This window comes from Zingiber officinale, chromosome 8B (assembly GCF_018446385.1).
Source record: "Zingiber officinale cultivar Zhangliang chromosome 8B, Zo_v1.1, whole genome shotgun sequence".
Lineage (NCBI taxonomy): Eukaryota > Viridiplantae > Streptophyta > Magnoliopsida > Zingiberales > Zingiberaceae > Zingiber > Zingiber officinale.
In genome coordinates, this window is record NC_056001.1 from 9,343,006 (window position 1) to 9,359,616 (window position 16,611).

General features: G+C 37.5%; 2 protein-coding genes across 4 annotated transcripts; both read left to right on the forward strand.

Moving 5' to 3' along the window:
* The first annotated feature begins 3,581 nt into the window (after positions 1-3,581).
* Positions 3,582-5,903, forward strand: LOC122015051 (heptahelical transmembrane protein ADIPOR1-like). Its single transcript, XM_042571697.1, has 4 exons — positions 3,582-4,554; positions 4,646-4,741; positions 4,881-4,938; positions 5,054-5,903. The coding sequence occupies exons 1-4, from the start codon at positions 4,295-4,297 to the stop codon at positions 5,726-5,728; spliced, it is 1,089 nt and encodes a 362-aa protein (XP_042427631.1). The 5' UTR covers positions 3,582-4,294; the 3' UTR covers positions 5,729-5,903.
* A 377-nt stretch (positions 5,904-6,280) lies between these two features.
* Positions 6,281-8,004, forward strand: LOC122015322 (protein SRC2 homolog). Of its 3 annotated transcripts, XM_042572151.1 has the most exons (8): positions 6,281-6,433; positions 6,535-6,639; positions 6,774-6,900; positions 7,092-7,163; positions 7,253-7,298; positions 7,394-7,676; positions 7,767-7,801; positions 7,920-8,004. In XM_042572151.1, the coding sequence occupies exons 1-7, from the start codon at positions 6,298-6,300 to the stop codon at positions 7,799-7,801; spliced, it is 804 nt and encodes a 267-aa protein (XP_042428085.1). In that variant the 5' UTR covers positions 6,281-6,297; the 3' UTR covers positions 7,920-8,004. The 3 variants fall into 3 exon arrangements, with proteins under 3 accessions (XP_042428085.1, XP_042428084.1, XP_042428086.1); XM_042572150.1 differs by having other exon boundaries at positions 7,767-8,004; XM_042572152.1 differs by having other exon boundaries at positions 7,397-7,676; positions 7,767-8,004.
* Positions 8,005-16,611: the final 8,607 nt, after the last annotated feature.

The following is a 16,611-nucleotide window of genomic DNA, read 5'->3' on the forward strand; positions in this document are numbered from 1 at the left end:
TTACTATAAATAGAAAGTATATGGAGTCTTAAAAACTTAATAAGTTTTGAACATTTTTAACCTAATAAAAACATTTTAATAAAATAATTCTTATATATAATAATTTTAATCAAATTAAAATTATTTTATTTTATATTTACTAGCTACCGCTTTAACTGGCACAATTACTGAAATTAAAACATTTTTAGAATAAAAATACATTGGAGCATTATTTTATTATTTTTTAAAAATGCACTCATTCAATAAAAACACGTCATTTTGATTATTTTTTGAAATATACTAAGGAAAAATCTTAATGAAATATTTAAAAATAGATCTCATTTCACTTTTATAAATTTTATTATTCTATGTATTTATCCATTAATATTTGATTGAGATTCTTTATTTAGCATATCATTTTTCTTATTTTTGGGAAATTTTTTTCCCAAAACAATCATAGATTGTCAAGCGGTCGTGTTAGTTTTGGATTGGGTTTGACTTTCGAATTAGAACAAGTGGCGTTCCACGGCCCAACAATCAAAAGTTTATGGGATCCTGTTCAAGTTTTGTAAACTTTTGCATTCTTACAGTGTCTCCGAACAACTGTACGATATCAGATTTATCGTCGCGTAACTCCAAGTCTCGCTCTGATCCATACGATAGTTTTGGAGAGGATCCGGATGCAAACTCTGTTCCGCCCAAACCCTAATCGAACCCCTCCCCACCGGGGAGAGAGCAAACGAGAGATCTCGCCGTGTTGGCATCCGGTTGGAAGTGCTCTCCTTTGCTTCCGTCTTTCTTCTCCCAGGTAGGATCTTCTCCTCTTCATTCTTCGTTTCCTGGTTGAGTTGGTATTTGCCCCTACTCGGGGTGGTAGGCTGTTTATTTTCCAGCTTTTGTGGCTGCTCTTTCAGATCGTAGTGATTGGTTTGCAGAAATGGAGGCTTTAGGGCAAAGCAGAAGTGATGGAGTTGCTGCCCTCTACTCTACGGTGGAATTTCTAGTGGCAGAATCTGTAATGGTGGCAGAAAGGTTTCTCCTTTCGCTTCTCCTGCCTGTATGGTTTCTTCCTCTCCCTTAATTTTGTTTTTCTTTTTTCCTTTTTTGTCTCTCTCTCTTTTTAAGTTTGATTAAGTTGCGAATTTGAAGATTGATTAAGTTGGTTTTCTTTCTCCATGCTGAGCTATATCAGTAGTGAGGTATAGCTTTCTGCGTATTTGTCATGTCGTTATACATCCTATTTTCATTATGTTGCTCAGAAGATTATGCGTTTCTTTGGAGTTCAGTGTTGCTTAGTTTGGGGAAGATCAAGGAATGTAACTTTGACAGTCTCTAAGTAGATTGATATTTTTTTTAGAAGCTTTTGTATGGCCTTCCCTTCTTTTTATGATGTCTACTGGATGCCTCCAAACTTAGAATAGGCCTAGGTGCTGTTATGATTTTGAATATTTCGTTGCAACGTTGAACTTTTTGAATACTACGGTGAATTAGGCTTTTATTTTGTCTCTACTACGACGGCTTAGCTTCTGTAGGTGGACTCATATTTGTGGATCGGGACTTTGGTGTTTTGTTTCCATTATCTACTTTTTTTTTTTACCTTTAGCTGTCGAGTCTTTGCATGACGCGGAACAACCCTCCTATACTACATCTTCGTTACTGTGAATACTAAGGAAGGTGAATTAGGCCTTTATTTTATCTTTCCTATGACGGCTTAGCTTTTGGAGGTGGACTCATATTTGAGGATGGGGCTTTGGTGTTTTGTTTCCATTATCTACTTTTTTTTTTTTTACCTATAGCTGTCGAGTCTCTGCGTGATGGGGAACAACCTACTATGCATCTTCGTTTCTGTAACTATAATCTGATTTGTTCGCATTGTTCTCTAATTGATGTATACATTCAACTTGTCACAGATAGCTGTCCGTATGATGCAGAAAGTGTTAATTGTCAATGAGAAGAGTTTTAGATGCTTGCAGTTAATTCTTATTTATCAGTGGAAGTGTTTTCGAAAAAGAAAAGTGTTCCAAGGCCTCCTAGTAGGATTAAGCGTAGCATGTAATTAATGAATCCTCTCAAGTTAGGCTGTTTCCTCTTCTCAGAAACATTTTCTTGATTCTAAACTATGTTTTGGCTTGGGTGGTTTAGGCTCTGTTACTTATGGGGAAACATACTCGTTTTCATTTTCCTTTTCAAGGGAAAATTGTTCATAAAAAATTCCAAATATGTTTGATAAGTATTTTTCAGGAAAATAAGTGCAACCCAAACAGAAAGTCAATATTTTTTTTCTATCAGAAAGGTGGATCACCTTTGTTTATGATATAATTTTTATTTTATAGAGAAAAAATTGCAGCAACTGCCTCTTTTTTTACTTTACTTTTCATTTTCCATATCCTCATTTTTTTCCTTGAAAAATGAAAGCTAGAAAACTTTCTCTTCTTTTGTGATTGCCATGTTTTACAAGTCTATGCACTGAATGACCATTCTTACCCATTCATAATAATTAGTAAAACATGTTTTTCAGAGCATGTGAATAATGATGGAGAATGCTGTGAACTTTATTGTTTGCACCTTCGTTTTTTAGTCTAGTCTTTCTCTATATCTCTTTTTAACCTTTTGTTACCCTCTAATGAAATTCTTGTGACTTCATGTACCGTGACTTATTTATCCAGTTATCCCTGGAGCAGACTATGTTAATATATGCACTTTAGGTTTTTACCTGCGAACTGTAGGAATTAGCTCCGGTTGTAATTATTGAGAAACTATTGTTTCTGTTTGTACAAGCTCCTTTATTTGACCATATAGGAAGATGCCTGATTCATGGTAAATCTGAGATCATTGGTTGCCATTGCTTCCTTGATAACGTGTACTTTTTCTTCCTTACTGCTAAAAGTTGTGAATCTACTTCAGGTGGGATTATTGTCAGGTGAAACTGCCCCTCCAAGGGAAGAGTCAGAAGCAATTTATGGGTAGGTTCTCTAAACCTTTTGTATATTTAGTTATATTGGCGCTTACTGTTCTCTTCCTCTTAAGAATGATTCGAAGGGGCAAACACAAAGCAGTCCCTGAGAACAAGGATGATGGCGAGTCAGATGACGAGGAGGACGATAATGAGGATGAGGGTGGAGATGAACAAGAAGATGATGGGGGCGAAGATGATGTTTCTGGCGAAGATAATGATAATGATGCATATGATGACCCTCAGGCCAATGGTGAAGGAGGAAGTGAAGATGAAGATGATGAGGATGATGATGACGACGATGATGAAGAGGACGATGATGGAGATGAAGATGACGAAGATGAGGAAGAAGATGAGGAGCTCCAGCAACCGCCCTCCAAGAAGAGGAAGTGAGGTGCCACACTGCATCTCTCTCTGGCATCTTGGCTTTCTAGCTTGTTTCAATTTGGCTGTTGGCGTTAAGGAGAGGTTAGTTAATGGCTGGGAGGGGATGCACCGGGGTTAGGTAAACAGGTTCAATGCCCTTTGTACTACCAATAGACATTTGGTACAAGCTTAATCATTCTACTTGTGGCAGTATCTAAGGTGCTTGCATATTTTAGGACTCCCAATGAAGTTTTAGATTAAACAAAACATCCTTAGATTTACTAAGGATTAATTGTTTCTTGCATTCCGTCAGGTGAGTGGGTTCTTTCAGTGTTATTTGGCTGCCATCTTTGAATCCTCCTTTCCTGAATAGCTCTGAAAATGGTTACATATCCTTTAAATTTTCTGCTTATTAGAACTTTAAGATGCCAGAGATGCTTGGCTCCTCTTTAGGATGAAGGCAAAATTAGATAGATCTTGCATGTTCAAATTTCAGAAATCTCCTATACAATTTTTGTTCTTTTCCTTTTTATGCGTGTAAATTGTCTTTCTTAAGGGACAAAAAAGAGTAGATGTTGCTTATATTCGATGTCAAAATGTCGAACCATGCATATTTGCACGTGACAACTTGCAAATTCAATTGTCTTGAGGTGGTTAATATGAATCAGATGATTAGATATTAGCACAAGTGCGTAAGGTTGGCTGTCTGCTTTAATTGGTTGTTGCCTTTGTATTCCAACTGCCCCAACCAGATAAAGGACTAAATATAAATAGGTTGTTAGGCGTTTCGGGAAAGCATATGAATGCTACTCAAAGACCAAGGTAACATCAGTAAGTAAGTGAACAATAAATGAGGTAGATGAGATAGTTGGCAGCTCAGCCAAGCTTTCAATGATCGAATAATTCTTCCTACCAACAATAGCAGCCACAACAGTCCAAGCCTCTTATCCTTTCCCCAATAAAGCTCGTTTCCATTCCCTTTCCTCTCACAATGAGATGGAAAGCAATCACCATAAGAATAAACAGAATACAGTGATGAAGGCAGAAGAGGAACAAGGTTTAACAATGGAGGAGAAGGAAAAGCCAGAAAACGAGGGGAAGGCAAAGAAGCAATGGAAGCTAGTGAGCTACGATGAGCTTCCAGGTTATATGAAGGAGAACGAGTTCATAAAAAACTACTACAGAGCGGAGTGGCCTCTAAAGAATGCTCTGTTCAGTTTCTTCTCGTGGCACAATGAAACCCTCAACATCTGGACGTATTTGCTCGCTTCCCTTTGATCTCTGCCTCTTTCTTTCGCACAACAAATGCCTCGTGTTTTGACGCTTAGTAGAACTTTGTGGTTTCAGGCATGTGTTGGGATTCATTGTGTTCTTGGGATTAACTTTGCTCCATGTCAGTCATCATGTGCCAGAGGTGGCGCAGTTTGTTGGCCATATCACTTGGTGAGAGATCTCGATGTCCTCTTGAACTCTTAATATGATTGCTTAAGTGGAAATGGGTGTTTGTAATTATCCACCTGTTTTATCTGATTCACTGATTAGTTTAGAGTTAATTTTATTCTGTGAAATTTGGTGGTTGCAGGACAATCCCAGTAAGTACAGTCGAGAATGTCTCCAGCAATCTTGGCAATTTCTTTGGAGTAATTCTCTCAATTTATTTTCTTATATCAATTCATCTGCGTAAAAGATAAACCTGAATCTTTCACAAATTTAAAAAGAATTGTGATAGAAATCGTGAACTTTTTTTGCGAGCAGGAAGCAGCTTCGTACATCAAGCCGCCAGTTATCGTTTCCGCTTCCGAGAAATCGGCGCCGGTGGCCGTCCGGTGGCCCTTTTTCGTCTTCCTCGGCGGCGCCATGTTCTGCCTTCTCTCAAGCAGCGCGTGCCACCTGTTCTGCTGCCACTCGCGCCGCCTCAACCTCTTCCTCCTCCGCGTGGACTACGCCGGAATCGCCATCATGATCGTCACCTCCTTCTTTCCCCCAATCTACTACATCTTCCAGTGTGATCCTCACTGGCAGCTCATCTACCTCGTTTCCATCTCCGCCATGGGCTTCGTCACCGTCTTCACCCTCCTCTCCCCGCAGTTCTCCGCCGGGGAATTCCGCGCCTACCGCGCCACGCTCTTCGCCGGGATGGGCCTCTCCGGGATCATACCCGCCCTGCACGCGGCCGTCGTCAACTGGGGCGAACCGCGGCGCAACGTGACGCTGGCCTACGAGGCGACCATGGCGACGGCGTACCTGACGGGCACCGCCTTCTACGTGGCGAGGGTGCCGGAACGGTGGAAGCCCGGGAGGTTCGATCTCGCCGGCCACAGCCACCAGATATTCCACGTGTTCGTCATCGCCGGCGCGCTGGCGCACTATGGCGCCGCAGTAATTTTCCTACGATGGCGCGACGAGGTAGGCTGCGCGGCGGCCTTGTGACCAGTTGAAACTTCGCAGTTTGACGTGTTAGATTTCGTTTCTATTCATGGTGCAAGTGTGAATTCGATAACGTTTGGATATTGAAACATTGTATACAGATCTGTTCAAAACAATATCATTGAAACATTGTAGCCAATTCCTATTCGAAGTTGAATCAAGTTATCAAAATTAGTAAGAATATGTATTATTGCGGAAGAGAAAAATCAAATAAGAATATCATGGTCATTTTTTTTTAGTTGTATTCAATTTAAGCCGATTAATGATCTCTTAAAAATGACAATTGAAAAATTATAAAATAAGTTATTCTAGCTGGTTAAATTTTAACCACTTAATATTATCCTTTTGTTGTATTAGAATGACAATTGAAATGTAATGGAATTAAATTAAATAACAACGAGTAACATAATTTGCTACCATTTTATTTCTTTGTTTTAGTTTTGATGCCCAAGTTGTCAAGTAATTCCCGTTGACTTTGTAGCTCCGTCCACCACCCACCACTCGGTTTGACATTGACCGCAGAAAAATGTCAAGTCGCTCTTTTCCGGATGGGCCCATCCTTTTCGTTCTTGATGGCTGATAGCTGCCTCGTTGTTATCGATTTGCCTTTTTGTTTTCTGTGTGTTCGTTTACACAGTGCGCCCTATTTCTCTTCGATCACCATGGCGCTGGTTTCTGGAATCCAAAACCAGATCCTCGATGTCACGGGTAATTTCTCAAAACCAATTTCCTCCCTTTGTGAAGTTTGATTTTTCTCTCCTTCACTTTGCTCTTTGCTCTTTGCTATTCTTGTTGCTTTGGACGGGCAGTGGTTGGATGCAGCAAGCTAAGGGACACCGAGCTGTTCTCGCGCCAGGATCCGTACGTCTGCATTGAGTATGCTAATTCCAAATTCCGCACACGCACCTGCACAGGTTGGTGTTTTATTTTTATACCTCCTTGCTATCGATTTCGGGAAGAAATTTCTTTTAGGTGGTTCAAGTTCGATCTCTTACTGGTTGGTCGAATCAAGGGTCTGTGCTGAAAAATCTTTGATTTGGGATCCCAGATGGCAGCAAGAATCCCACCTTCCAGGAGAAATTCCAGATTCCTCTCGTCGAGGGCCTCCGGGAGATGAACGTGACAGTCTGGAATAGCAATACCTTGAGAAGCGACGATTTCATCGGCAGCGGCAGGTTTGACTAAATCATTCCCAGTTTTCTTTGCTTTTAATTAATCAGACTAGGGTTTGACTGCTAGAATGATGAGAACCAGTCTTCTTTATTCTGTTCATAAATTTTACTTTTATTTATGGAACTGAATTATTGATAATTTGGATATTGAATTTATATACTGCAGCATTGATGCTAATTTCTTTTCTGCTTAGGATTCAATTGCAAAAGGTCCTATCCCAGGGTTATGATGACAATTCTTGGCCTCTACAGACTAGACATTCAAAGTAAGATTTGTATTTGATGCCATTCCACTACTATAACCAAATTATTCTTCCTACATTCAAGTTGGAGCTTACCAACATTTGTTTTGCAGGTATGCCGGAGATGTAAAGGTGATCATGCACTTTCAAAAAGCATCTGTAAGTTCATTTAACAATATTTTATATATATACTTTGAAATTTGTAAATTCAATTAGAAATCTTCAACAAATTGCATGTGGTCATATTATGTAAGCAGCAAAAGCCTGCCGCGACTCCTCCATCTGGCCCACCTTACGTGCCAGGAGCTCCACCTCCAGCATATCCCCCTCCTTATGCTCCATATGCACCTACAGCTTATCCTGGAGCTAGCGCATATTCAATGTATCCTCCTCCAGTTCCATCTCCATATCCAAGTTCTCCTTATCCACCTCCACCACAAGGCTATCCAACACAAACATATCCTCCTGCTCCTTATCCACCAGAGTCCTATCCGCCGCAATATCCACCTCCACCAGCACAACCTTACTATCCACCTGGTAAGATTAGAAACAGCAGCAGCATTTGCTCTAATGCCAACACTTATTGGAACACATTAGCAATAATTGATGATTGAAATTCTTTTGCAGGGCCTTACCCTGGTTCACACTATCCACCTTACTGAGTAAGTGATTGGTGAAATAATGTAGCAAATGGTTCTTTTTTCTGCTGCATAGTTAGGTGCTGGCGTTCTCTTACAACTTCCCTTGATGTCTTTGTATGTTCCTTTTGCTTATCTGCAGATAACATCAAACTAGTTCTGTTTGGAATGAAGTATTACTCTTTTCCCCGTTTGCAATTGAAGTATTCTTGTGTATAATTGCTCCATATCCATATGAGTATAACATTTACTGGTGCTTGTCATTTATATCGGCATTGTATTTTTTCATCTGATACTAATCTGGAATCATACAGATCCGATTACTTGGTTGTTTTAGTTTGAAAATATATATTTAATCGTAGACATAGAGATAACTTGGAACTGGAATACACAGACAAACCACTGCACTTCTTTCTGGATGTGATAGAATTTATATGCCAAGGATGGGCAAGATCATCCAGCTATCAAATTCCTCATACTTGTATGTGCGTTTAACCATTAGGTAGAATACCTAGCATCAGAAATAGTGATGCATAGTTGCATGCAATTATCTACCATTTGAAAACTTGTCAGGCAATTTAAGACCTGAGATGTAATAGAAAGAGATGCTTCCTGAGTGTCTATTACTAAAGCTAATTGTCATGCCCCAAGGGTATACTTGTCCGCCAAATCGGATAGAGGAAATAATTGATACCAAACCAATTCAAGCCAACAAACCCCAATGCGATATAAAATCACTAAACTCATAAAAACTGATGCGTATTTGTATGCATGTTCATGTGATCATACTAAACTACACAAGCTAACAATTATAATATTATAACAAAACCTCAACAATTCAACGAGGGAAAGAAAACAATAAACCACGACAGCATAATAGAAAATCAATCAACTCCAAAAGAAGAATTCAACTCGAGTGGGTAGGGCCGGCTCAAGCCTATTTGAGGCCTTAGGCGGGAAAAAAAATTTAGACCTTTGACATTGTTTTAAAAAAAAAATTCTCACTTTTTTTTCATTTAGATTTAGATCGAAAATGGTGGTTTAATTTTTTTAACAAATTAAATATTAATTTTAAAAATTATTTTTATACAATTTTTTTTTTTTTTCACTTTTTAGATGTAAAATTATTAATTAAATTTTTATATTCAAGTTTTAATAACATAATTCAGAGAAATATAAGCTTTATTATATTAAATATAGTATTATTATTAGATATAATAATACATTTTATGAAGATAATAAGTTTACAATTCACTTTAGCTAAAAATAAGTGTATTTAAATGAAAGATGGAGAGAACAACCCTTACAAGAAAGAACAAAATTGAGGAAATAAGAACAATAAAATAGGATAACAATATAAAAAATCATGCTCCCATGCTCAACTCATCATCATCGGCGAAGCACAAAAAACAAATAAATACAAAATAATGTACAAAATGATAAAACTGAATACAATCCTTAGAAAATAAAGATCATAATGAGACCAAACCAGCCATTATCATTTATCAAGAACTAACTGGAAGCCTTTTTGGGCACAAAGCAAAAGAAAAAATAAACCGTATTTTTCATTATTTAAATCAGAACAATTGTAAATGGTAGAATGGAGACAAATGGGAATCGAATAATTTATGACCGTAAATATATTTAAATAAAAGTTAAATTTAATGTCTATCAAGGAAGCGAAATGGTAGAGGTATCTAACTCGTTATTGCTAAAAAATAATAAAATATTCCATTTTGATGAGACACAATATGGATGAATGTATGAACATTTGAATTTAATCAAGCAACAAGCATCGTAACACTGACCGCATCAACGTGTTAGTGTTAGGTGTGGTTTCTCTTCTCCAATCTCAATGAGTAAGAGAAGCACAGAGAGGGGGAGTTGGAAAGGGGGAAGAGGGGGAACTTTAAAAAAATTAGCATTTTTTATTTTGTATTGTATGGATAAGATAAAAAATTTCTAATTCATGTTCTTATTGATCAAAGGAGAAAGCATCACTAATGAATGATAAATGTAACCAGAGTAGGCTATGATTGAGAGATATTGAAGACAAATAGATTAAATTTTATAAAATAACTTCCATAATTAAAAATAATTTTAATTTGTAAAAAAAGGAGTGCCTTCATGACTCTATCTATTGGAACCCTAATGAGCTCTTTGTGAAATCCGAAGTTTTGATAGATTGAGATCATGTAAATATTTAATCACGTGGGTCCTATTCTTTTCCGTTCTCTTAAAAAAAATATAAAAATATATTTAATATATTAAAAATAATGATCCCAATTTTTTAAAATTTTTAGAGAATGTGTAATTTTTTATCATGTGGGCCATATTTTTTCCATTATCTTTAAAAAGCATATAAAAATATATTTAATACATTAAAAATAATAGGCCCCAATAAAAATTGGGGCCCTAGGCATAGACCTTAATGACCTATGCTTAAAGTCGGCCATGCGAGTGGGACCGGTAGTCAGGACCTCTGAGCGACACAACACATCTTCTATCCGTTAACCTGAAAATCAAAAGAAAAGCAAGGGATAGTGAATACAACAACTAAATGGGTGCATGATACTATATATAAGGAGATCAAAGGAAGCAAACTCAGATAATAATACTTACTACAAAATAAGAGCACTATATAAGCATCTGCTAACTAAAAGTATAACAAATAAATCGGGAGTACGTACTGTACATCTAAATTCTGAACAAACAATTGCATAGCCAGCATATAACAACTCCTGTCTGCACCCAAACTCGCTACCACAGACGTCTTATGGGCATATAGGATATATACGTAGCTATCTAGTTACGAACTGCATGCGAACTCGCTACCACAGATGTCTTGTGGGCAATCATATGTATCACGATCGCCGACGACTCTCTCCGTCACGAATGGGAGACCATGATCGACAAAATATAACTACAAGCTATAACTACAATAATAATATCCTATAACTACAACTCAGTATGTTATAACTAACATATAGTATGAGCATAAATATCCACCAATTTTGGTAATGCAGTAATAACCATATTTAAGAGTAAAGCTCTACAAGCTATATTACGGTCTAAGCTCATTAGCATATAGTCATGAGCTTAAATAACAAACAAAGGTCTAGTAGGATACTCGATATCCTACATGACAGTATGGTTTTACCAAGGTATAGGCATGACCCTAAATAACAAACAAGGGTCTGATATGATACTCAATATTCTATACTACGGTATGATCTTACTATTATATAGGCATGAACTTACATAACAAGCAAAAGTCTAGTAGGATACTCGATATCCGACACTACAGTATAATCTTACTAACGTATATGCATAAGCGTATATAACAAGCAAAGGTCTAGTAGGATACTCGATATCCTACACTACAGTATTGCTACATAAAGACGCAAGTATAAATTGCATGGATAGTAACGAGACTGCATGAATATCAAATAGATCAAACTAAGTACAAACGACTAAGTATCAACTCAAGAAATAACTAGAGTGGAATAAGGGTAAGCAAGTAAATGCTACCTAATCAATATATAAGTAGATATAATTATGCACTAAGATCAAAGATCTAAAGAGGACAAACAGGAACTACCCACCTCAAATATATCTAGTGCCAAATAATTCTTACGTCGAGACGCTTATCTCGAATCAGAGTCCTGTAACAATATGTTTAATTTAGCCAGTTCCATCATGCATCAATTAGTTAACCTAAATCCTAAATCCAATTAGGGAAACCCTAATCGAAATGATTATTAGTTAACCCTAATTATTGGTTAACTCCATTTAGTCTAATCTACTTATCAAATTAGGATTAACCCTATTATCATTTCTAATTAATCCATCTTATTGATTAGTTTAGGTTTAACCCAGCATTAACCCTAAACCTCACCCAATTAATCAATCCATAAATACTTTAATTATATCTAATAATAATCTAACAACTAACAAAATCACTATTCATGTTACCCAAGTTCTCTTCGGTAATGGCCTACGGTGACACGACAGTGGGTGATTGTGGGAGGTGGTCGTAGATGCTGGTTGTGATAGCGACAATGCACAATGCCAAGGGTTAGTGCTCGCGACGGGGGGTGGTGGCGCGCGAAGCGAGGGTGGTGGCGTCGTCTCTGTGAGGAAGAAATGGTGGCAATGACCTCACTTGTGGCAGCCATTGTTGCACGGGGACCACAAGCATGAGGGAGCAGTAGCCCCGGTTCTCTGGTGTTGTCTCAGCTCTTCTGGCTATGGTGACACCAGTAGAGGGTGATGTGGTTGCTGCTTGCGGCGATCATGCGAAAGGATGGGAAGTAGGGTTGGCTAGAGATGATCAGGGAGGAGAGAGCCATTAGCGGGATGCAAGGTGGCAGTTGCGGCTGCGACGACGATCCAGAGGTGGCGATGCGAGTGGAGAGGGCGGTGAGGGCATGAATCAGGAGAAAATGAGGGCAAAACTTTGGTTTCCTTATTTATACTTAGTCTTTATTAATCATAAACCTAGGTTAATGAAATCTATCAACTCCCAATTTAATTGATATTCCAAATAGATTTTCTCTAAGCCTAATAGATTCATCCTTTTAAATATGTCATACAAACTCCGTTTAAATCTCGAAAACTTTCTAAAAATTCCAAGAAAATTCTATAAGGTAATCCCTTAATTAACACTTATTATTTTTATTATTATTATGATTTAAGTGCATTCTCCCTCACTAATAAAAATTTAGTCCCTAAATTTACTACTAAAACTAAGGGATCTTTATCTGAGGGTAACAACTAAGCAATATAGCCATATACTAGTCCATTCTAATATCTCGAAGAGTCTATAACGAGTTGGAATCCCTTATACGCCACATGTTCTACTTCTAAAGTAGATAATCAGTGTTCTGTGTGTTATGAATCTATCATGCTTCCGCTCCGCTGATATTGTGATCCGTCTCAATAGGCGAATCCACTAGACATAGATGATCTTTCCAACTGCCGTTCAAGTCCATCCCACATGCCGTAAGCAAGTCTTCTAGTGTCCGAATGACGTGCTCTGTCTGTGTGTTTCACTGAAATTCTGCGCAAAATGAAGTTCTGTACATATGACTCGTTGGATACTCCGCCTAGTGATCCAAAGAGTCAGTCTATATGAACTTGGTTAATCGATCAATGCCCCTTTTGTGTTTTGGGTAATCTTACAACAAAGCTCATCGTAATATGCTCTCATTCCCATTCCGGTATCTGAATCTTCTAAAATAATCCTGTTAGTCTCTGATATTCTTTGTGGGTTATGGGCCCACTACGCTTCCACTGCGCGACCTTCACTTTTCGATGGAAACCTATATTTTTTCAGCAAACCCTAGCTTAAGTAGTTAGATGGTATCTAGCAAATCAGTCAACATTTCACAAGAACTCAATGACTTAGAATTAGCATGGAGTTCAATGAATCAATATAAGGTAGAATAGATACAAAACCACAAACAAAATTGCTATCAACAATAAAATCAACGCCACTATCTCTTATAAGCTGTAGTACATCATCACCTCACCACATCTTCGAATTAGGTTTATTTGATGAATCACAAAACCAACCCTGCCATTTCAGGCCTCTATCAAAAAAACCAACCCTACTCCAAGCTTTTATCCCAACTATCACAATTCAAGAAACATTAGATCAAAAAAACAAATACCAGCCAATTGCCTGACTAATCAACAAATTTAAACATAAATAAACGGAAGCTGATGGATTTGAATCCCCATACCACCCCCATACTTGACTCTGTGATATATGACTAGCATCTGATCTGTTCTAATGGAGAAAATGATCCCTAAGCCAGATAATGAGTCCTAGGAGATCAAGCTCAAAATTGGATGTGAACTACCAATCTGAACTGTCCTGTTAAAACAATTGAATAATTTGAACAGGATTGATTTGATTATACCACCATTAATTTGAATCAAATCCTTGTAACTCAGCGGATTCTAAATTAGTAGTAAAGTGGTTTGCTCGGCTATGCTAGAAGTCAATACATAGAATCTACGCCAAATAAGGACTAGGTTAGTCTACTGTGCGAGAAGTAGCATACTTGTTTGACAAAGTTACACCTTTTAGTATTTTCTGCACCACATATTAGTTTAGCAGTTGACATCAATAGACTATCAAATTAAGGTAAGATTATTAATACCCATGAGCATCTCTAGTGGTGTATATAAAAGATTAATTTAATCGAAATTTATATATGTTTTTTAATTGGTGGAAGGAAACTTCAATTGATATCACTACCAACTGTCTTTCAAAATCAATGCCGACAATGTGTTCCACTCATTTTATAATTAGTCCTTCCAAGTACAATTCAGAAAGAATAGAACTGACCACTTACATCATTCCTTTCAGAATCAAGTAGATAGGCTATTCAATTCACTTCTCATCTTTCTCTAGAACAGATAATGGCACCATAAGTTGTTTATTCGGTTTAAGAGTCTTAAGTCTTGTACGAATCCTTGGCTGCTCTCATCTTTCTTTTCAGATTGGGAACCAAGACAAGATCCAACCGTACTGGAATTGTGTTAATTTCAATATGTCATCACATAAGCCTTCACTAAGCCTAATAGGACTCAGGGGGATAAAGGAATGCCTACGAAAGAACATATGTTGCAGCTTCACTAGGTGTATTAGTGTTAACTCTAAGCTCTTCATTTAAATTCACTTTCAGCTCTTTATGTTTCTTCTGCCATTAGCTCTTAATCTTAATCCATAGGCATAAATCTCAACTCTTGCCAATCAACTGACTTGCTTTCCAATGGTCAATGAGAAGAGGTAGGGTACTGGTTCTCCTATACATTAATTTGAATGAACTCCATGAATATGCTCGTCATCTCAATCAGTACTCGAAAGCATTCTATTCTATTTGGGGATCCCATTAAAGGTTCTATTAAGAAAAGTACCTAGGAGATGCACTCCGGCTAATGCAAATTGATTTTGCTTTAATTGCTACGGGCACAAATTTAACTTATTCAGCTGCCTGTGCTGTAGCCTCTCCTAAATCTGAAGTAGGGAATTGAGTTTCTTGGTCGGATAAGCATACAAATTTGAATATATTTTTTTTATTGAATATCCTATTCCTTCGACGGAATTATTATTAAAGAAGCGGAACTATAGCGACAAGCTCTACCATGAAAAGAGAATATACTCATCTAACAACCATAGACTTTTTATATTCACATAGCAACCGGAAAGTGGTGCATGAACTCAGTCTTTATAGCATATAAACCATTTACTTCTAGGGTGTAGCCTAAAACTTCCTTAATGGGCAAGTTTTCTCAAATGAAACTGTGTGAAGCCTACTCCAAGACAAACAAAAAAAATAATTAGATTAGGGGCTGTCTAGGTACCAACAACTAGATGTATGTATCCCCTAGCTCACGCCTTCCTGTGAAGCATCTTTGAATTCATCTTATCCTGAGAAAGCTCTTTTCTTAATGCTGTTAATGCCTTGTAACAAGACATAAGCACTAATGATTACTTGCAACAATTAGCATATAATCTTCTATGAAATACGATGCATCACTCCTCTACTAACTATGATAGTATGAGTATACGTTCCTTGTCCATTAACCAATTGGTAGTGGCAAGGGCGGTAATGCTGCTAGTATTTCTTGAGACTGTGCTCCTTGATCTTCAATAGGTTGTTGACGAATCTGACCCCTACTTTTCAACTCGGTCTCAATTGATATCACAAAAGAATCTATATCCTCTGCATCAGGTCAGGTCCTTAATGTTAACGGGTTGCATTCATGGTTGACCTCGATCACGACTGCAAATAAGGTTAATTCACTAAGTGTCATTATGCTAAACCAAATCAGTGAGTACCTAATAGACATGTATAGAAATAGTTACACAATCCAACTAAATGCAAGAGTGTCTAACCAACATATCTCAATTTCTTTGACATTCAACTTGTCTAACAATAACCTATCCCAAGGAGTAAACACAAAGGTAAGATAATCACCAGAGGTATACCTTACTTTCCTATAGCTCAGAGATGTCCTTCGGCTTGCCTTGCATCCCAAACTTGGAAAATCGTAAATCGAAACGAGATGGAAGTCCCAAAAAAAAAAAAAAAAAAAAAAATACAAAACCGAGCATTCGAACTCGAACCTTGCTCTGATACCAATAAAATTTTCACACCCCAAGGTATACTTGTCCACCAAATCGGAGGGTACCCCCTAGTGACAATATCGAAAATAATTGATATCAAACCAATTCAAGTCAACACAAGCCCCAATGTGATATAAAATCACTAAACTCATAAAAACTGATGTGTATATGTATGCATGTTCATGTGATCATACTAAACTACACAAGCAAACCGTTATAATATTATAACAAAACCTCAACAATTCGATAAGGGAAAAAACAATAAACAATGACAACGGAATAGAAAATAAATCAATTCCAAAAGAAGAATCCAACTCGAGTGGGATCAGCAACCAGGATCTCTGAGCGACACAACACATCCTCTATCTACTAGCCTAAAAGTCAAAGGAAAAGCAAGGGATAGTAAGTATAACAACTCAGCGGATGTATGATACTATATATAAGGAGATCAAAGGAAACAGTCTCATATAATAATACTTACTACAAAAGTAAGAGTACAGTGTAATCATTTGCTAACCAAAAGTATAACCAATAAATCAGGATTACATGTCGTACATCCAAATCCTACACAAACAATTACATAGCCAACATATAGCAAGTCTTGTTTGCACGCGAACTCGCTATCACGGATGTCTCATGGGCATATAGGATATATACGTAGCTATCTGGTTACGGACTGCATGTGAACTCG

Excerpts from the sequence above, each read along its gene's own strand:
- LOC122015051 (XM_042571697.1), top strand. The coding sequence starts at position 4,295 with ATGGAAAGCAATCACCATAAGAATAAACAGAATACAGTGATGAAGGCA. Across the intron at positions 4,555-4,645 it reads GAAACCCTCAACATCTGGAC|GCATGTGTTGGGATTCATTG; the intron begins GTATTTGCTCGC and ends TTGTGGTTTCAG. Across the intron at positions 4,742-4,880 it reads TTTGTTGGCCATATCACTTG|GACAATCCCAGTAAGTACAG; the intron begins GTGAGAGATCTC and ends TGGTGGTTGCAG.
- LOC122015322 (XM_042572150.1), top strand. The coding sequence starts at position 6,298 with ATGGCTGATAGCTGCCTCGTTGTTATCGATTTGCCTTTTTGTTTTCTG. Across the intron at positions 6,640-6,773 it reads CCGCACACGCACCTGCACAG|ATGGCAGCAAGAATCCCACC; the intron begins GTTGGTGTTTTA and ends TTGGGATCCCAG. Across the intron at positions 6,901-7,091 it reads GATTTCATCGGCAGCGGCAG|GATTCAATTGCAAAAGGTCC; the intron begins GTTTGACTAAAT and ends TTTTCTGCTTAG.